This window comes from Helicoverpa armigera, chromosome 12 (assembly GCF_030705265.1).
Source record: "Helicoverpa armigera isolate CAAS_96S chromosome 12, ASM3070526v1, whole genome shotgun sequence".
Taxonomy (NCBI): Eukaryota; Metazoa; Arthropoda; class Insecta; order Lepidoptera; family Noctuidae; genus Helicoverpa; species Helicoverpa armigera.
This window is the reverse complement of record NC_087131.1, coordinates 11,688,774-11,710,764: the sequence shown is the minus strand read 5'-3', so window position 1 is coordinate 11,710,764 and position 21,991 is coordinate 11,688,774. Positions and strand designations below refer to the sequence as shown.

The 21,991-nt window shown below is 34.6% G+C and overlaps 1 protein-coding gene across 1 annotated transcript in view; it reads right to left on the bottom strand.

The window, feature by feature from the left end:
* Positions 1–3,528: 3,528 nt before the first annotated feature.
* LOC110374317 (angiotensin-converting enzyme) overlaps positions 3,529–21,991 on the bottom strand; it is a 156,163-nt gene continuing 137,700 nt past the window's right edge. The window contains exons 10-12 of the mRNA XM_064037116.1: positions 11,578–11,718; positions 4,853–5,041; positions 3,529–4,014 (exon numbers count right to left, since the gene is read on the bottom strand). Of these exons, the coding sequence (XP_063893186.1) occupies positions 3,882–4,014; positions 4,853–5,041; positions 11,578–11,718 (463 nt within the window). The 3' untranslated portion in view covers positions 3,529–3,881. The remainder of the gene's footprint in view (positions 4,015–4,852; positions 5,042–11,577; positions 11,719–21,991) is intronic.

Sequence of the window (21,991 nt, the reverse complement as noted above, 5' to 3'; positions counted from 1 at the left end):
ATTATGTAAAAAAAATCTTACAGATTTTTCTCTAAGTACAACAAAACCGGCTAGCTTATCAGCTGTTTTCACCAAAATAACAAAAAGACCCCTTGCATTGCCTAAGCAGCATATTTAACTCTAAAAATGTACCAGGCTCTTATAAAACGTAGGAGGCAGCGCTTAGCGACTGTTCGTACACTTTCGGCGTCACAGTGGCGCTCCCAGCCCCTATCTTGAAGAGTAACAAACAGCAAGTAAACTGTTCACTGGGGGATGCAATGTTTATTTGCAAAAGGGATATTAAAGTGCTTTTGAAAACCGTTTTATTGCTGTGTTTATTTGTCAGATTTGTTGAAATCGTTCTGGGGTGGTAAACAGGGATTCAAATGATTTCTATATTCATTCGGGGTTGTAATGTCCAAATTGTATATAAATGATTGTCATAATTGTGCTTTCAAACAAATGAGGATGTTTGTATAATAATTTTAGTTCATTATTAGCCTTATGCTCTAATACCAATTTTTTGTTAGGATCGGTGCAGCATTTCTTCTTCTTCCATACTTCTCTGAAAATAATGCGAGTGGACTTTTGTATGTTATTTATGTCTTCATAAGCACACTATCATTGTGTGTTAAACTATAAGCAATGGCATCTCTTGCATGCCATCGTATACAGTACATATTTCATCATAAAAGAACAACACAACTATTCTAAGCAGAAGGAAAAAAATGTTGATGACCTGGTCATACTGGTATGCAAAGAAAAAAAAGATAAAAAAGGATATACCTATAAGTACCGTAGAGAAGAAAGACTTGAAAAAAAGAAAAAAATTTGCACCGCTCTGTAATTCAATGTCTCAAAACTGTAAACTCATTAGTAAAAGTTATGAGATCTCAACATTCTCAACTATGTGTAAAGTCTGCGTCAGTATCACTTCAGCACAAATACAATAGGACGCCAACATGAGATACTTACTATAAGTTTTAATAATACTCGTGGACCCGAGAACCTCCTTCGTAAGTCGGTTAAAAAGGGACTTTTGTCACCTTTCACAAATCAAGTGGTGGCATCTTAGCATCACAAGTACTAGGGTATCACAGCTCGAAGGAGATGTTAATAGCGCCACCTTACGTCATAGAGCACAATATCCAAACAATTTCTTGAGTACTAGGCGAGCAAGAACAGAAGGAGGTGAATCTTTCATACAAAGCTCGGCGGGCGCCGCTTGGTCGGAATGCTCGTGTGCTCTCAGGCTAATAAAATCAACAGGGGACAGTAGTACAATGTAAATAGGGTGGTGCATTGTTTACTTTGCATGTCATTGTGTTTGTAATCATTTTATTTTATGGAGATTTCGCCCGCTGAGTAGCTTTTGTCGCACCATAATAATCAAATTACGTTGGTAGAAAATTACATTTTAGTAACGCTGAAGTAGGCAGTAGCTCTGTTGTTCTCTGTGTAGGGAGTCTTAAGGAGACCCACAACATTATTGTAGGTAGCAACTGATAGTGTCGATTTATTGTTTAACAGTGAATTATTTGTTTATTGTCCGGTGCTGTGGACGTGAGGGTTACATATTTCATTCATAAAAAATAATTGCTCAAATCGCTTGGTAAATAATAGAGTTATAAGCGAACATAACCCAAAACACCAACATATGAATTAATCCTTTCTGAAAGTCAGATAAAAATCGGAATATTTGTTGAATACCGTGTAACAGGTTGTCAGATGACTGGCATTCGTTCGTTCAATTGGTATCAGTATTACTAGGCTGTCAGTAATAACAAGAACAAGATTTGAGTGACGACAGTTGGGTTTAAAAGGGTTTTATTTTTCCTTTGTTTCGCTTTGTAGACTCTGTCACTGGACTCAAAGACCAAAACTGGACCTGAAATAGCATTTTTTTGTAACTGTTTAATTTTAGTAAAATATGTTACAGATCAACGCTATAAAACAATTGAGCAATTAATAGATAATTAACACCAGTGGGATTACCAGAATTTGATCAATACTAATAGGATCACAAGTACTAGGCGAGCAGAAGCCGCAAGAGATTTGACGTGGGCTCATTTGCACCGAGCGGGCGCCAAACTAAAACGAATACGGACGTCATAGTAAAAATGTTACCTTGCAAGCAGGGACTGTGTTTGGTGTCAGACTCGGTATTCTCGATACAAATGCAGTGATTTTTTTAAGGTCGTTTAAGGACTAGAATTTTGTAAGCACAAATTATTGATTGAAAAAACAACGCAGAAATATTTCGATTGTTTAAAAATATAAAAATAGATCTTTAATAAATTGTGCTTTGAATAATATTTATTCACGACGAGAGAAATAAAAATAAATGACAAATAAGGAATAATATTAATAAACAGAAATAGAACTGGTTATCTGCCACAGATAATATAGAGAAAACTTTAGTTCATGAATTTTCCACGGAATGTATTGAATTGAATTTAATCAGAGGTACTAGGCGGACAGGAATTCAAAGAGGCTTCGTCTTCACGCTAATGGAAAAAGCGGGGGTGAGCGCCTACACGTTTTAAAGTTTTGAGTGGCACGATAAGACCAACTTTTGAACAGGAACTGCAAAGTAATTTCGCAATGCGATATTGCCGGTTGATTAAAATAAGCGAGCCTTTTCTATTATTGTGCCTAGACCTAGTTCTTATTTTATTTTCTATCAAAATACGCTGGCTATTAGGAGTAAAATTGTTTTCTTTCTGATAGAAGGTCAACGCTAATGTGATTTATTTGGCAAATCGCTCAGTGTGTGATGAAAACAGTCACGTAGTTCATGTAAATAAACATGTACGAAGTTCAAAGGGATTTTCAAGGAAGAAGACGAAGCCCTGCAATGTTTGACTCTTAGGTTTCTGATGATGACTTTAAAAATACCAATATATTTTCTAATGAATAAAATCGTACGTGATAAAATTAGATTTATTTTAGGTATTTTTATGGAAATAGCTAGGTCCTATTTAATAAGAAATCGGTATAAGAGGGTGTGATTTTTATAATAGCTCTACATTAACTTATAGTACAGTTGTACTTGCATTTTAGATATGAATCTAACAACTTAATCTCAATTGAAAGCTATAAATAAGTCATTAAATCAGAGGGGACAAATTGTACGACCATGTCGGGTCAAAAGTGCATTAATTTATTTTATCTTTTGTGTATAAGACCCGCATGCTGCGGTTGAGTTTTGATATCTATCTCTTCTGATCTGCTGACAGCCTGGTAGTTATAAGGGAGACAGCTGGGTATGACGTGTTTTCTACGAAAAGAGAGAAATATTGGAAAATAATCCTTATGGTTTCATCCGTGTTCTGGGAGAGTCATTCGGAATACCTAGTTTAGATTTCCAACAGTGAAATAATTCTTTAAATCGGTTAAAAAAATTATTCCTCTTTATTATATTAGGATAATAAATTAATTTAAAAATAAACTCTGTAACGGGTAGGTAGGTACTACCTATTTATCGGACAGGGATCTTAATAAAAATGGAAGCGCAGGCTCATGTGTTGAAAATAAAATAACACATTAAAAGTATTTTTGTTTATTTTATATCACAATAACACACTAAAATCTCAAGTTAGTTTATGCTATTTACAAAAATATATAAATTCCTTAAAGTCTAGTCTTCTAAAATATAACATATGTCTTGTTTTTTAAACCCTGAGAGAGACAGATTGTTTTAATTAATTGTATAATTAATAATATTAGACACAACGTATAATGCAGCTTTAAAACTTTGTACTAATCAAAAAGGGACCAAAAAAATTGCCCAAAATTCAGTGTCTCAAATACATACAAAAATGCTTAAAATAAATAATTTCTTCAAAAACAAAAGAATAAAAATCATGCCATTACGTCAAAAAGTTTCGTCATTATTTTTACCGCCAGCGCAAAGCAAAAACCGTAGTCAGCAGTGACGCTAGTAGGATAGTGACGAAACTGGTGACGTCATAGTGACGATACGCTGCGTTGTAGAAGCCACCGTACACTTGCAATCCTGCTGTCTCGATACTGAAAAATAAAAGAAATTCATGTTATGTTTTTTGTCAAATTGTATAGGTTATTCTTAATTGCCACTAATTAAGAATTGGTTCCCCGTAGACTAAACAGTTGACTGATAGCATAGTCGGCCCGATGGTTGTTAATTTTTTAGACTTTTTGTCTGTTATCTTCAACTACTAATTTGATATAGACAAAGTTTATGTGAAAAAGTTTATTTCATCGAAATCGGCTTAGTCAATCAAAAATGGTGATCTGTTGCTGATGATGTTGTGATAATAGTTATTATGGTGGTGGTGATACTGGTGACTATGGCTACAGTGTTATTGGTGATAATGGTATTGATGAGAGTGGTAATGTAATGGAGATAAAGGATGCTTATATAGATGGTGATGCTGTTGCTGGCGATGGCTCATATGGTGATGATAATATGCGGTCAAGTGACAGAGATAATGAAGATGATGATTACTGGCGACGATGGCGGTTGATGGAAGTTGATGGCTGATGATGCTGATGATCACTAGAATGGCGGTGATGATGACGTTAGCAGTGATGACGTTGATGATGATGGAACAATAATATTCATTTTCAATACATTCTTATCGAAATAAACGATATGTATCACAAGTAGTTGATTTAGAACAAAATGTACCATCGGGCTGTGAGAGGGAAGGAATAGTGAGTGCACTTATGTCTGCGAAAATGCTCGTGCACAATAAATATGTCCTGCCTGCGCAGCTGCCTGATCTCCTTATATGACAACAGCCGCCGTGGCCGAAATTGGCCTTGGATGCCATTATTATGGGCACATATAGATGACAGAGATAATAGTACAAGTTGGTTTAGTTACCTGAATTTACAATAATCCCCATCGTAACTCCAGCCCAAATATTCTCCAGTCCTCAAGTTCTCGCTTCTCAACCAGTCTTCCAGCGGCCTGAAGTAGTCCCTGAGTGCTTCTCCATTCAGCCTGCCTTCGCCAATGGCTTCTTGGAGAATCTGCGTCCAGGGTGCTGAGGAACCACGCTCCATGATGCGCCTGGAAATATTTGAAGGGGCTTGTAAATAAAATTGCAAAATTCTGTTTGGGTTAAATTAAGTCTTTAAAAACTTAGGAAACTGTTAAGTTGAACCTACAGCTTGTAAAGAATTACAGATTGAACATTAATAGGTCTATCGACCGATTGCTCTTCGTCAATTGACATTGTAAATATATAACTAGATTATGCCCACATCTAGTATACACAACACTAGTTAGCTGAACCTTACGCATTTTTTTTCTATGCAGTTAAAGGCATTTCTACGGCAAAGCTTACTATGTAGATAAGCTTTAAGCTTTCCAGATTTCAAAATCGAAGTGTCTATCTAAGTACACAATTATCTAAGAAACCAAGATAAAAATCTCAACTTCGTTCGAAATCCAAACTCCGTCCGTAACCTACAATATCGGCTTACTTAAGCTCACATAACCGCCTTAATTCAAGTAGGGTGTCAATTGTAGCCACGAAGTAAGGAAAAATGAGCGGAGATGCCATAATGCAGGTAGGTCAGGGGCCTTTGACAGGTCAAATAGATGCAGTGGGCATGATTAATATGGTCGAATGAACCAACGAGGTGTTTGGGTTCTTTGAGACATCTGTCAACGATGTTTGGTTTTACAAAAAATGATCGGGGTGAAAAGAAAGCGTTTATGGATGAGAGTAACGTTCCTTGTCCCTCGTTCACCCGCATTTTGGCGCGCTACTTTCTTAGGAGATTTTCCGTCATGGCACCTCCGCTAGTCATTTTGTTTTCCATGCTTGTAGGTAACTTGAAACCAGGAATAGTCTTATATAATTCTTCAAGACAATGTTCTAGGGCTACTGGACCAAATTGTGTAAGAGTGTGCTTCCTATATCGAGATTATGTATGCGTTCCACCATTCCGGCATTCAGTGCGGGTTGATGGAGGTTGATGGATATTTCTTTGGACGTTAATTTTTGAATAAGAATTGATTGTTTAGCAATAGAGTAAGCCTATGTTCAGTATTGGACTGATATGATGATGAATTGTTTACTTCGAGACGCTTATTGATTACTAAAGAGTAAGAGACAAGTCAGTGATCAATAGACGAATGTGAGTTAGGCAGAAGCAAGGATTCCTTAAAAAAATATATTTTATTCTGTTTCTAGTATCTGCAATAATTTGGTACATCAGATCATTGACCATAAATTATTCGATCTCTTATTAACCTTTTTCTAAGTTTCGTCCAAGAATACCACCATTAAGTTATGAGGTCAATCCAAGAGAGGATATTTTACGAGATCGTGTTCACCACAAATCCTTCTCCACTTGACTTTTATTAATCAGTGAATATGTCAATTGGTTAGAAATACGATTTTGAAGCTAATCAGGTAGCCAACTTAAGACCATATTTGGTATAACCAAATGCATGCATCTCGACCACGTAACTGGTACATTTTATGTAATTTTTATTGCAGTTCGTCTTCTAATAAAGCTCTTTTGAGTATGAATTACGATTACAACTATAATACATATTATTTTATTGTTGTTACATAATTGTTTCGTTCTTTGAATCTTTCTACTCTTAATCTGTATTTTTTATAGAAGATTGTGACCCCTAGATTCAAGTAGATTTTTGAATTGGTTTTGGTTTTTATATCTAGCTTTGAAAAATAAAATACAATAAATGTTAATTAATTGCAGTATTAGACCACCCCTAATTAATTTGCTATCCAAAAACAATACTTTAACAGGTACTGAAAAATAAATAGGATTGTGTAAAGCAACAATAAAGACATTCAGTTCTGACACTAATAGCACGTTAAAACAAATCTTACAGCACCCGTTTCAATTATCAATCGCTAATCCTGACTAAAATTTACAACCCATCAAATTCCTTACCTCAGTGAAAGCTTAACCTAAATTACATCACTTTGTGCAGTATGATTCAATAAGATTCTCACAACTGGCTACTATAAACAGATTTGGATCTGCATGCCGTTACATAAGTGTCCAGTCTCTAGGATAAAATGTAGACTATGAGGGAGCGCTAAAATGCCGCTGTGCTTGATCCGTAAATTGGTGAAACTTTAGATTCTTTGAATTACATTGCTTTGCAAAGTTGACAATCATTCCAATTGACTTTACATACATAGCATTACTTGGGAAAACTGTAGTGATTTATTATTGCTGTTTTGGCTAGGTACATTTTTATATGCTAAGCTAGCTGGATTAAAAGTTGACTTTTTGCAAAACATAGAGTAGGGAAAACGGTAGGTCATTTTATGATTTATTATTGCTGTTTTTGTGTATATTTTTCTATTGTTTTCATAAGCTTATAGGGATGCAGCCTACATGATAAAGTAGCTGGGGTTCGTGATAAAGTGCGCACATTTAGATGAAAAATGCACAACGTTCCCCGAATCACTAGGAGATTACCTATCAACGCACAGTGTTGTATTTTTTTATATTTCCTAGTAGCTATAAAAGCCGTCAACTGCGAGGTTCTTCAAAATAATGGCTCTGTTTTTTGGAGCGGTTTTGCCAAAAAAACAATAGAAATTGAATAGAATAGGAATTGTTAAACATTTGTCTCTTACACCACACATATTTTCCTTTTACAGCTAAATAACTGCTAAGCAGTGACTTTCTTACCATTTTCAACACTTATAATTTCTTTTTTTTTCAAATTTAAAACAAGTTTGCCCATCTTAAATTCAAATAAAATTATTTTACAGATAGCAGCATTTTAGGCCCCCAATACTTAGGTCCAGCGCGTTTTCGCAAGCGTTCCGACCCATATGCCTAGGCTTCCTATACCTCGGTACAATGGTAATTAGGACAGCAACCGAGTCACGATTTCGGATTACAATTGGGTACTATATCTAGCTGTTGTGCATGTTGGTTTATTTATCATCTTGTTTTATAGAACGTGCGGTGTAAGGAATTTTATTGTTTTATTAATGCAATAGGGAGTTTTGAACGGAGTTTTATTGCTAATTTCACATACAAAATTATCGTCAAGCTTTTCAATTATATAGATTAGTTTTTTTCCGTGCTGTGCGTCATTTTATTTGCTCGCTACTAGGGAACTACTTACTACTCCAGAATAAAAAGTAGCATATGTCCTTTCTTAGGGCATTCAAATCCATATCCATAGTTTCGGCGTGATAGCTGAACACGGAGAGCTACGAGCTACTTTTCGTAATATTGCTGAGAACAGTGGTACATTTTAGCATTAGCCATGACAACTTCTCTTGGCTTTGCCATTTAGGTCTTTTATTCTGAAAGATAATATAATAACTTGCTTTAACTTAAACTTTTTGCGGAGAGCTTTGTTTGTGCCCTGCATTATTTTCATGACCAGATCGTTATCAACAATGCATGCATCATGACAATGCTCCTTCAAGGCAAGATATAATTCTAGATCCTGTTTCCCACAAAAAAAACTACTCGAGTAAAATTATTATCATGACTTTAGGTACCAAAGCAAAGGAATTATTTATATGTAAGATTCTAAAGGATTATTTATATCCGGGTGTAAAAGTGTCCACAAAAACCGGAGAAAGTCCTTAAATAAATTCACTAGCGACATGAAAATGTACCCAAACTATCAGACTAAAGCTTAATTGATGTAGTGGTTTGCCAGCAAAACGCTTAATACAACCTATTTGGGAATTTGCCAGAACGTGGTAGAGATTTAGCTGGAAGCCGATACTAATTAGGAGGCATTTAAGACACGTTTAAGGATCACATCATTTAAGTAGGGTTAGAGATTGAATAGATTGTGCGGGATTAATAAGTGGGCCTACTATTTTTCTATCTTTTCTTATACCTATTTAAAATTGTTAAGAAGCATTGATGGCCTGTTGTATCAAGCTGTACTCAAAAGCATAATCTCAAGTGATTGTGATCATTGTTATTTATTTATTATTTATTATTTAATAATGTATCTTATTAAATATTTTATTAAAACATCGGATTATAAAAGTTTAACATAAAAATAGCCACTTATTTTGGAGATAAAGCAATATTTTTTCGGTTAAACCATCATCTACTCAGTTTTGACAAACACCTCTTACGTTCGCATTCTTATTGCAATTGTAATCTACATTGCACATATTCGTTTGCACATTAAATATTTTAGCGATTACCCGTCATTTTTGTCGTCTTTAAAATATTGTAATCGTCTTGAGACTTTATTATGTAAGTGTAACAAACGACGTATCTCTTACGCTTGCTGTAACTCCGCTGTTAAATGTACCAGGGTAACATAAAATAGTAGGAGGTAGCTGTTACAACAGCGTGTTCGAGTACTTTGTATGCAGTTGGTCGACTTGTTGAAAGACTAGTTGATTTCGGTAAGGAGAGATTAGTAGATTGGCGGCGAAAATTCCAAGTAATTTTAACACTTTACTAAGATATTTCTGAAAATTTTGTAATCTAAAAAGATATATTTGATGATATAGTGGATGGAAAGTACCTAATATAGATTAATACACGTAGCTTAACTGATTATTTCTGACATTTTTTTAAGAAATAATGACGAAAGCGGTACTTGCAAAGGAATTTTAACTAATGTAAACAGTATGTGGGCTACTGACGAATTATGAAATGTCATTGTGATCCGCACCAATGAAGTTTGGCCTTAATTAGTTATTGTCAGTAAGGGAATTGTAGTTTTGTAAGTGTATTGTCGACTATGAAAGAGAATTATTAGAATTTTAGAAAAGTTTGGTAGGTGCCTAAACCATCGTGTTTTTATGGACTATCAAATCTTTGATGCTGTAAATATTATAAGGAAACTAATTTAAAGTAAGTAAACTTAACAGAAAGAGCCATAAGCTAAGACAAAGTTAATAAAGCAATTTGGTGTAAACAAAATACCGCACGACACGGATGGAAGATTTCTTAATAAACCCGAGGGCACATAACCAACATCAAAACTAAATTCAACAATGTAACAATATTAACGAATAAAATTTAATAATGCAGCCCGCATCCATAGCGTCAAGTGGTCACATCCGCAAGGAGACGCGCAATTGTCTGCACCATGCTTTATTTTTACACCACGTACCAAGGCAATTTCAACCCTATACTTAAAAGAATAGGGTTCAAAATTGAGTGGGGGTTTCATCTGTTTTAGGGCGCTCCTACCCGTATGAAATTCAACTCTCCGTGAAAGTAGTACAGTTGAAATTAGATCGGGCCTGTGTTCTATTTCTGAAAATGTTATTGTGAGCTAATGTAAGTCTTATATCGAAGAATTAAGGTGCATATTGCTTTGTGTTCGCGTATAATTAGTGGTGTGAATAAATTAACAATTTTATAGAAATTAAAATGCGTTTTTTTGTCGCATACTTTTTGGATGTTGCAACTTGTTATTTTTCAAGGATAATCTATATCTGTATGTAAAAACATTGAAAGATGATTTCAATGTTAAATAAGTAATAATTTTAAATATTTCTAGACCATTTGTTAATTGATAAATAATTTCCTGTTTTTTTTTTATCCTGTTAATAAATGTCAATAACGGTCAATGAATTCACTCCATGACATTTTGAGTGCATATTTTTGACGTTTGACGTACATTATAATTTATCAACTACCTACATAATATTTTGAAAAAGCAAAAAATATCCTTATTCTAGCTTACGAACGTGGTTTCATCCGCGTCCCGAAATAACTGCTGGTGATAAAAACTATGTACTTATATCCTTCTCCCGGGTCTAAGCTACCTCCCCTCTAAATTTCATCTTAACGGTTCAGCCGTTCTTGAGTAGATAATAAGTAGCGATACTAACAAAAAGTTTTTTAATGGATTTCCAATCTCCTCTCAGCATTTTCAATAAAAAAAAGAAACATAGCCAGAACCATGGTAAAAGCTTAGTCTCATAACCGAGTTATATAAAGTTAAATACGACTGTTACGGTCAAGGCCGAACCGCTTCACGCTTCAGATTAATATCTCCGCTTTAAGTTAAATTGTTATTGATTACTATCGCTTTTTATTGTAACTAAGTATTAGTAGGTAGTTATGTTTGTTTGTATCTGTAGATCTGTGGTGTTTGGGAGATAAATGGGTAGAAAGTGAAGGTTTCAAGTTGTATTATGATAATTAATTTATCAGAAATTTGGTCAGTAGGTATGGAAACTGATTCTAGATTTTAGACATACTTACATCTCAATTTGGCGCCCTTTATCTTGACGCCTAACCTCGGTCATCTCTTCTATGACCCGGTTTCTCTAGTCACCGATTAGGAGACAGTTAATAATTTTTTAGTCAATAATCTACCAGATAAAGGCTGCTTATAATAATTGTTAGTTATCTAATAGTTAATGTTAGCTGCCAGTTATAGGCTGCCTGTGGGTAATTTCTGCCAGATATTGCTATCCGAGATCTGTCAAACCGTAAGTTATAGTTTATCGGTCAGGTAAGATCCTGATGGGCTCTTAGAGACTATCAGTAACCTGTGATACTGGCCACTAATCTCATAACTGACTCTAAAGAGGTCATAAACCTCACTACTCTTAAAGCTGCATTAGAAATTCTAAATTCAAACAGTATACTTACGTCAAAATCCTGCCAGCTTCAGGGTTCCTGTAGATGTCACATTTGTGCAGCGGTCTTGAAGGGGCGCCAGGTATGAACTGACCGGTGCGTTCACATAGTGCTCGGTGAATCTGGAACTGCAGTACTGTGCTCACGAAGTATCTGTGGACAAGGGAAATTGAGGTTTATAGTCTTTGTAATAGGGTTGTAAGTAGGTTGTTTGTAAGAGGTCCTATAAACTTGGGACAAAAGGGTTTGGAATGCAAAGGGTTCATAGAAATCATGGGTGAAATCGGTGAATCGCTGGTACTTCCTTTCTCTTTACCCTCTGTGCGGAGGCCATTGAATGATTTACCACCTCTAAAAAAAATGTGGTTTTCTTATAAACAAACATTGGAACCAGTCCTGATTGCAACTGGGTACATAGATAGAGTTAGGTAAATGTCATATCTGAAAATAATTCTCAGTATCAAGTATCAAGTAACGTCAACCTCATTGGTTGACGTTACTTGATACTGAGAATTATTTTCTAACCATATAATCTAAAAATATTGAAAACATAAAAAAAATACTTAGGCAGAAAAATAGAATTAGAATCCTAGAATCGCTAATTCATGAACACGTAAGATCCATTAGAACACATCCAGTATTCCACGGAGTTAGTTAAAGAAAAAGTTACGCTAATGTGGTCTTAATTATAAATGGATGTTTCTAATTTTCGAAATAGAAGCCTCAAATTATTTCGCTTTATTCGAGAAACAAAAGGTATGGTAAATAAGAGCTGTTTCATGTATTATTAGAATTAGAATTTATTTATTTGCTTGAAATATGGTTACAATTATAAGTCTTGTCTTATTTTTTTAAATTATATTTTATTTGTTGTTTTTTTTTATACATATTAGGTTTTATCAATAAAATACATACAACGTACATTGAAATCAATTTCAATGTACGTTGTATGTAAACGCATACAATTGACAGATACTTAGATTCCGTGATCACCATGACTACTTGACAGCTTACTTATCATATTCAAATATCTAATATTCTCACGGGAATTGACTACATTATGTAAGTCATGATAACATTACATTCATATAACACTAGTAACCTGAATTAATACTTTAACGACCGGTTAGACGTCGTTTAGAATACCCACACACTGGAGACTAAATAGTTGGCCGACAGTTGCCTCGATACAGGTACTTGTCTTTTATTTTTATTTTTAAGAAAATTGAGGATTCAATTAATCGGATTGTCAATAATCAACAAAATGTAGGGTAGCTGTTTGTAACTATAACATCAAGACGACCACCACCTTAGTCTGCCCGTGGCCATGGAAGCTGTAAAGGATTGAAAACGTCGAGATCAAATAATATTAATATAACCACGATAAAATCCGTAAAACAAGTTTTATTCAAATAGAAAAATTCGCGTAAAGAAATTAACAATTCAATCAAGCTTTAAGTCGGTCTGATACCGACCGAATACCAGATCGTTATTATGCGCGGACTTTCATACATATCTGTACTTATCAAGCTCCCGATGAAATTGTTGGCTAACTAAAAAGTCTCCAGTGTGCTACTCTTATAAGTAAATAGCTGAAGGAAGTTGAAAGATAGAAATTATTAGTTTGTCTTGTTTGTGTAAGCGATAAATGGGTCAGTTTTGTTGGCAGATAGTGTAACTATGAAGGGCTATTAAGTATGTTTCTAGAATTCTAGATTACAAAGTAGGTTTGAAGTACTGATCGTTATTATATAGTCGACAGAATGAATTGTTACTTGTTTTTGATTGAATCGTTAATGGTGGCGACAAATATCATCATCTGCCTACCCTTTTCCCAACGATGTTGGGGTCAGCATAATCTAACTGGATGCAGCTGAGTACTAGTGTTTTACAAGAAGCGACTGCCTATCTAACCTCCTCAACCCAGTTACCAGGGCACCCCAACACTCCTGAGAAGACTGGTTGTCAGACTTTCTGTCTTCATACAAACCCTATTATTAATTCCTATTATTATTATATAGTTTTTTATTTAAATACAGGTCGTATCAAGTAGTATCAAGGTAACTTGTCTCACTCTGTAGATTAACTTATTCTCAATTGCAACAACAATTTTATTCTTTGAGTGACAATTTCCCGTCCTCTACAATAATTATTAAATATTACAAACAAAATTAATTTGTTGGAGGTCGTCTTATATAATTATGTAAATCAACAACTTATTAATATGACAAATTGCTAAACATTGCCTTCGAACATTCATAATCTTTATTGACAAGCAATATTGCTTGACAGATTACGATCTAACTTGTAAACAGGTAGAGGCTCAGGCTGTGTGTAATTTTTGTAAACTGCTGATCCGATTCTGAAACATCATTATCTGTTGAATTATTTGTATTTTTTCCTATTACTGAGATTAATGCGTTTAGTAATACAGAAAATAGTTTCATACCAGTTTTACCCAAGGGATGTTGTAGTACCTTTGTCCGTCCTTCTCATGAACCGTGAGTGAATGCTAGTTACAATGACTTCATCATCAGCCTTTTTTATCGTCCCACTGCTGGGCTCCGGCTTCCTCTCACACGGAAAAGGATTGAACGTTAATCACCACGTTTGCTAAATGCGTGCTGTCGATTTCAAACTTTGTAAGCCTAAGTTTCCTCATGGAGGATTTTTTTGCTCGCGTTAGGTACAGAACCCTTTGTATACTAGACCAAATCGCACTTAACCGGAATAAAATAATGTAGGTAACGATTTTAACAATAGGTACTTAATAAAGTGCAGTGCCAGTTAATGTGTTTTTTTCTTTCTTGTTAAACCAGTTTATAATTTACAAAGAAAACTAGATCACTAGTTATACTAAATAACTAAGTTTATTAGACAGATATCTATGTTTTTCAGTGGTCGCATTTTTCATGAATTCCTGCGTGTTGTCGACACTAATTGAGTGATCGGACTAGACTTCACATTACGTGATGCTCGGGTAGATAAAAGGCTTGTTTTGTGTACTACTTTAGTTAAGTATGTAACTAGTTTAGATATACAATTTAGTTACATTTTAAGTCACAAGTAAGTACTAAAGAAATAAAAGAAAAATCCTTATTAGAACTATGATGAAACTGCCTATGATGACTGGAAGTGGAAAAAAGGCTCGGAGGATAATGAGAACTATAATGAAAAATATATATATATTTTTGGGGCTAGGAAATAATATATTTTTCAAATTGCTGTCTCTTACCTATATTTTTTTACAAACTAATTCGTAACTTACAGAAAGACATTATGTTCCGTAGTTACAAACAACCAGCACTGTACTGCAGATCTCTAAAACTGTACCTACCAACCGGTTTGATCAAACACTAGATTTTAATCCACGATTTAATAAAACGGAGTCTTCCACAAAAAAACAGCGTCAATCATTTGAATACAGGTTGTATGATGGTCTAGTAAAACTAATAGTAAGTTAATTACCTGAGTTCTCTGGTTCACTTGCTATTGGTATGTTAAGAAATTGGCCCGGTTTGCATGTTAGGATTGTGTCGAAATGCTATGGCTATCGCGTGTTTTTGTAAGAGCCATCAGTGGCCAGTAAAATGGCGCTTCGAGTGGTTTCATGTTAATGGTTGTATTGTGTGGATTGTAATACAGTTTTTAGATGTTAAGGCGTTACGATGTAATTTTTTTCAGTTATTAATAGCCATTGCTAGTTCATTATATATGCTGGTAAAACAGATTTATTTTAAGTAAGTGTAAAAAAGCATTATTTGTTTTTACAGTTTTTCCTAAATTAAATAATTCTTAAATGCAGTTTGCAATAAGAGAATGGCAACATTTGTGGAAAATAAATAAAAAATTCGTACCTACAAACGGCTCAAAAAACCGGTAACTGCCTACATAGATATCATATTACTTATTCTTTCATAATTTTATTGTTCGCACCGCCACTGACTTAATCCAGTGGATTACAATATTCATGAATTCAGTAACCCGCACATAATCGTTACACTAATGAAGTTATTTAAAGAACTGTTATTGTTCATTAACATGTTATACAATGATTGTCTCACATTCATTAACTAATCTAATATTTTTTTTATATTACATTTGGGTACTTCCACGATGGCTTTAATTTAAATAAGATACGCTACATAAACACAAATCTTTTGCAATCAATAATATCTAAAAAGTAAAATCCAGTAATATTATAAATACCTACTTATTAACTCTAAAATAAAAATAGTCATAGGTATTACTAAATTGAACCATCAAATAAGATAAACACCCACTAAAAGAAACTAAAAAAATCACCCACGGTAATTTCAATTCACAAAATTCTCGGCAACCAACATTCCATTACTAACTAACACGAACTTCATTATTTCCTAATAAATTAAATTAAGACTATTTTACTTAAAAATACAAAGATCCAATTAAACTAATTACAAATAATTTTTTGCCATTTTTTATTGCGCTGTTTTAAAAAACGCAAAAAAATCTTGCAGCATTTTAGGCCCCAAGGTGAGATATAATGACCAACAATTATAAGAAGCCTGTTAGAACAAAACCAGTGGTTCTATGTTGAAGATAATAACTATAATTTAATGGAAATCCGTTTCTAAAGTTAACATTATGAGAAATAGGGTGCAATGTGTGGACAATCAATGTTTTTTGAATCATCTTTTATTACTGAAAAAGTATTATTAGGAAATGCATTCACTTACTATGTTTCTTAAACTAAATAATTCGCACACCATATAAAAGTCTATAGCCTTCCTAAATAGGCTATCTTTATTTTGATGGGGAATCATCAAATGAGTCCTCCCGCTGGGAGGTGCAGACTCTTACTGAGTAAAACCCACCATGTTCCTTTAAAAACCTTGTACCTGTACCAGTGCAGCGGTAACTCTTTCAAACCACCCCGCACTCATAAATGGACTAACTAAAACAGAAAGATTTTTTCAAATTGTTCCCGTAATTCCTTATCTCCCTAGCCTTTTCCGAGGAGCTGAGAGTTCCTAAGATATGCTTATTCAAGCTAATAAAATCTTTAGTTTTACAAAATAAGTATGGATTAAGGTAACACTAGTGCATCCATGAAATGCTAAAAGAAACAGTATGTCGTAACCTCTTACGGGTTAGCACCATCAATCAGTAATTATTCAACTTAGTACCGATAGCTGAGAGTTATTGATAGTGTGTAATGAGCTTTATGAGGTAATGTAGAGTTGTGGTCTTGATTGCAGCGAATTTACAAGGGATTTCTTTTTTTTAAATAAAATATTTTTAAAATTAAAATCAATCAAAATTAACTACCTTTTTTCTGTCAATGATAATTTCATATTTGTACCCTACGGCTCCGAAACTGAAGAACCGATTTGCAAAATTCCTTAATTTTTGGTAAACTACTACTATCTACTGCCTACAAATATGTTATATTTTGTCCGGTTACGGGAAAAAGTTCAAACGAGGCGCTGGCAAACTGCTAGTGGTCAATATAAAAGAAACAGTTCATCATCATCATCTTCGTGTCGGAAACCAGACACTCTTTAAATGTTATCGCTAACACTCACACAACAGCTCAAACCTATACATTTCAATACAGTCCACTGAAACGATGCGCAGTAAATAATAAAATTGATTTACTCTTTAACCACTGTATCGGAACAATTGTACCGCACTACAAACTTGACGAACGCACATATTGAACATAGTTCACGCCTCAACACTTTTGTGGGTGAGCAGACTAGCCATCAGCAGTGGCAGGTGATTCGGTTGCTTGTCATATTATTGCCATTACGATGTTTATTTGGTGTTACTTAAGGTGTTTTTGTGTAATTGTTGCATATTATTGAGTTCAATAAAGTGGTCTACACCTGGTGTATACTAGTATATTTGGTTTGTTTAATTTCGGTCGTGTAGGTACGAGTATCTACTTAGTCTATTTTAATAAATAGTCTGTCAAAAGCATTACTGTTATTAGAAATTTCCAGTTCTCAAAGATGATCTTCTACATTATATCCTATTCCTGCCTTTTTAAGAAAGATAGGGCTATGTTTTTTTAAAATGTGTTACAGTGCTATTTACTGTTCTAGAGCTGTGACCATGCCACTTCTCTTGCAGAGAAGTATTGTAGATCTGAGAAGGTGATCTTTAAAAAGATTTAGTTCAAGATTGGATATTCGGATGCTAAAGCCCCATTCAATCAATTAAACTTCATACAAAACTGACAGTATATACTTACCTATAAAACGTACCTACTGTACCGCAATGTAAATGACTTCCCGATACTAAAAGAAGCCGCGTGCAAGAACTATGTGCAGGTTGACAAACAGACCCAATTAAGTGTTACGTCTGTTTGATTTGTTGGGATGTCAGCGCAGAATGTCGTCATGCAGGATCTTAGTATGAACACTGTTGTGTAGTGTGCAGGTGAGAAAGAAGGTAAAGTGACTCTACCACAGTGAAGTCAGTCATTTGATGCCTTAGAGGTCTAGACAGTTAAATTGTTAACAGTAAAGAAATTCAACCAAAATGGACCGCGTGATGTTGGTATGTATAATTCTCGGACGTAAAAAAAATCCGCATATAATTTTTTACAGTTTTCCAGAAAGGCGAATATACCTGGAGCGACATTTTTGTACATCACAGTGCCACAGTGCCACAATATGCCGTACAACAGTGAAATCTCGATTTCTATGTATTATTTAACATTCAATAAATACTTACTTATTTCAATATACATTTTTGTAGTCACAAAAGCAGATTTAACGACAAAAAGTCACTGCAATTTATTTCACTATTTTTAAAAATTATCATACATATGTACTTACTTGTTTATTAAAACTTCTACAAACTTACTTTACAGTTAACTTCACACACTACCAGAGATAGCCGCGTTAAAACATCCACCATTGAACGTCAGCCTCCGTATGATTACGTGACAGGAAAGTTAAAGTTAACTTGAACTGAATTATGAGCGAAACTAACTAACTGGACAGGTGGACGCTTGTGGAGATGCTCAGAATAGTTCGGGTTTTTATTAGATTCCAGCAGTTCATATTTATACGGTTTTAATTTTAGGTTTAAGAACTAGTCTCAAGGATTGGTTGAAATCATAATGATCTTATGTTGTTAGAATTAATATTGACTACTTTAAATGTTCCAGAAAATCAACTGCAATGTGTAGGCTTACCTACATTGTTTTCCGCTCAGTTTTTCCAAGCGATAATGGTCGGTACGTTTGATTGAAAACTACTGATACAAAAATTCTTGCCTGGCATCGAGATACAGATCTTTTTATTTTGCTATCACCAAGAATGTTGCCTCAAAAAGAAATCGTTTAGGCTTGGTCAAAAATACTTTATCAATTTTTACCAAACGAATACAGAAGGACATGAAGATACATAAGCAAGTGAAACAGCCTATTAAAAAACAGTAATAAAAATTAAAAATTGCGTAAAACGTATCGTAACTACATCCAAAGCAGATTAATCATCGTGTAGGTCAATAGCAAACTCACTGATGTATTGAGTGTAAAAAATAAGGTCATTGATGAGTCATTGCGACACTGCTTGGCTAATCGTGTGATATCTTGTTTGTAAACACTCTATTTGCATTTTATTGATGTGGTTTAATTAATTGGTTTACAATTAAGAAGAAGATTTGGATCTTATGAGACTAGTGAGTAAGCACCTGTTACGCGTTGTTTTTTAAAATCTGGTGTAGAAAATATAATCATTAACGGCGCATAGCTTAGAAGAAATACTTGCTTTACACCTGGCTTTGTTTTGATTTCATTTGTAAAATATATTTTTATTGCGCATTTCGTTGGAAAAACAAGAAATCAATCTTGCAGAAAACATTTTGAAGTTTTTCTAAGAACTAATACGTCTATTTGCATGTCGTATGCAAATTTTCTTGAAGCTTGAACAGGCTCAAAAATGTTGTTTACTACGAACAAGAATCCAAGTAAAGATAGTAACTAGAAGTCAAGTAATAAAGTGTCAGAGAAATTACAAGGAAATGTATGCAAATTATCCGTTTGGCAGTTAAACTTCTTAATCAATATTTATGAATTCGTGTAAGGTTATATAATTCAATTGATTCCTTGTTCGTTTGAGTTGGCTATAGATAATCCTATGTATAAAGTGCGACTTTGAATTGACAGTAGTGTGTTTTACCTGTATCTACCTATTTAAGCTCGATATTTTATGGCATGCTAAGTACAGGTTAAGCTACGTTCGTATCGCATTCTGTACGGGTAACCACCTAGTGGGAATGCCAAGTCTGTACGCAGCTTTACTTAAATTAAAAATCCTGCCTAGAAAATTAACAACTACGAAAACTAACCATACCTACTTAGAGACTAGACGACCACTATCACTATAATTTAAGATCTCAACAATCTATCTCAAGCGTATCTTACGATATGTAAGATAGACAGTCTACGAGCAATTAAAATCATCTCAATTAATGGCAACATACAGACAGACATAATAATAATTATATGTGTGTACAAAATTTCACTTGCCGAGTTATACAGTGGCTTTGACCTCAAAATATAACTGGACCTCGTAAAATGAACGCACAAGATGTTACTTGACGGATTGTGTCATATATTTGCGAAATTTATGTACAGCCTATCATTTTTTTGGCTGCATGTTACATGCCCGGAGGGTATCAAATATGATGAGATAATTTGAATTTTTAGAATTGTATTTCATCAGCACTTTAATGACCCTGATCTGCAATATGACCCTGGAATCCGTTACATTAAAGACCTCATAACCTAAGCCAACCATATTTCGGTATGCCACGTTTTTATGAAGAGGACTTCATAGAGTAAGAAAATCTTTATGACCAGGACCGAATGAGTTTAAGTATATTGGATACCAATGACTAAAAAGAGGTGAAAAAAACTTGTTGAGGAAACCTGCACTATAAAGTCTGAAATCACCCGAATCGAGAAGGCGTGGTGATTAACGTTCCATATGAGGAGGCCTCTACCCAGCATTGTGATGTCAAAAAGGCATGACGTGATGAAAATAATGATGAACGGTACAAACACAGATACCATAAAAGTTTGCTTGCTCAAAAAGTCGATACGTTAAAAAATATTTATGTATAGGCTTAGTCAAGTTGGCAAAAATACGGTTAAGATTTCACCTAACAATTACGCTATTAATTAATATAACACACGCACACACATCTTCCGCAGAACATCGGTATGTCATTCAACCCTACACTTGCGGCCAGTAAAAAAGGGTTGCGTCACAAATGTCGGAAAACTCTCATTGCGCAATCACCGCGAGATGGCGCGTAATACTTGTTCATGTTGTTTAGATCAAGGATGGTGGGTATGGCACGCGAGTAATTACTAGGTAGTAAGTACCTAGGAGTTATTTTATCCTAAAGGTATGTGATCTATTGGGTTTTGTAGACTTATTTTTTTTTTCGCGGTTTCACCAGCTTTCCGGAGCAACTTCTGACCATACCAGAATATATATATATATATATAGTCTAAGTTACCTACTTAATACATTTTAAGCATTCGAGCTTACAAATTCCCGAGGAAAAACTTATACTTAGTGGGAAAGAGTTGTGTATTGTGTGTGTAAAAAAAACTATTTTGTTGTAAGTGGCACTACAGTTTAGTATTGTATAAAGGCTTAGATTACGCGACGTAACTTGATTTTCTAATAAACGTTATGCGACTTGAAGTAAAGTATTTTCTCAAGTTACTTAGCGGAAATTCCGGTATTTTCCTTCAGGCGTTTCTACCCACTTATTCCCTAACGACTGTACCGTAAGTTTAAAGTTACAACACTGGGAAAGAGTTGTGTATTGTGTGTGTAAAAAAAACTATTTTGTTGTAAGTGGCACTACAGTTTAGTATTGTATAAAGGCTTAGATTACGCGACGTAACTTGATTTTCTAATAAACGTTATGCGACTTGAAGTAAAGTATTTTCTCAAGTTACTTAGCGGAAATTCCGGTATTTTCCTTCAGGCGTTTCTACCCACTTATTCCCTAACGACTGTACCGTAAGTTTAAAGTTACAACACTGGGAAAGAGTTGTGTATTGTGTGTGTAAAAAAACTATTTTGTTGTAAGTGGCACTACAGTTTAGTATTGTATAAAGGCTTAGATTACGCGACGTAACTTGATTTTCTAATAAACGTTATGCGACTTGAAGTAAAGTATTTTCTCAAGTTACTTAGCGGAAATTCCGGTATTTTCCTTCAGGCGTTTCTACCCACTTATTCCCTAACGACTGTACCGTAAGTTTAAAGTTACAACACTAATTAACCGTATAATAATGGTAATAATTCTTAAGGTACGTTTTGGAAGCGGGCCGCGCGCCGACTGCAACTGTTTACATGATATCGTTTTGGATCGAATCGGCAGCAGCACGTGCAGTCGCCTTAAG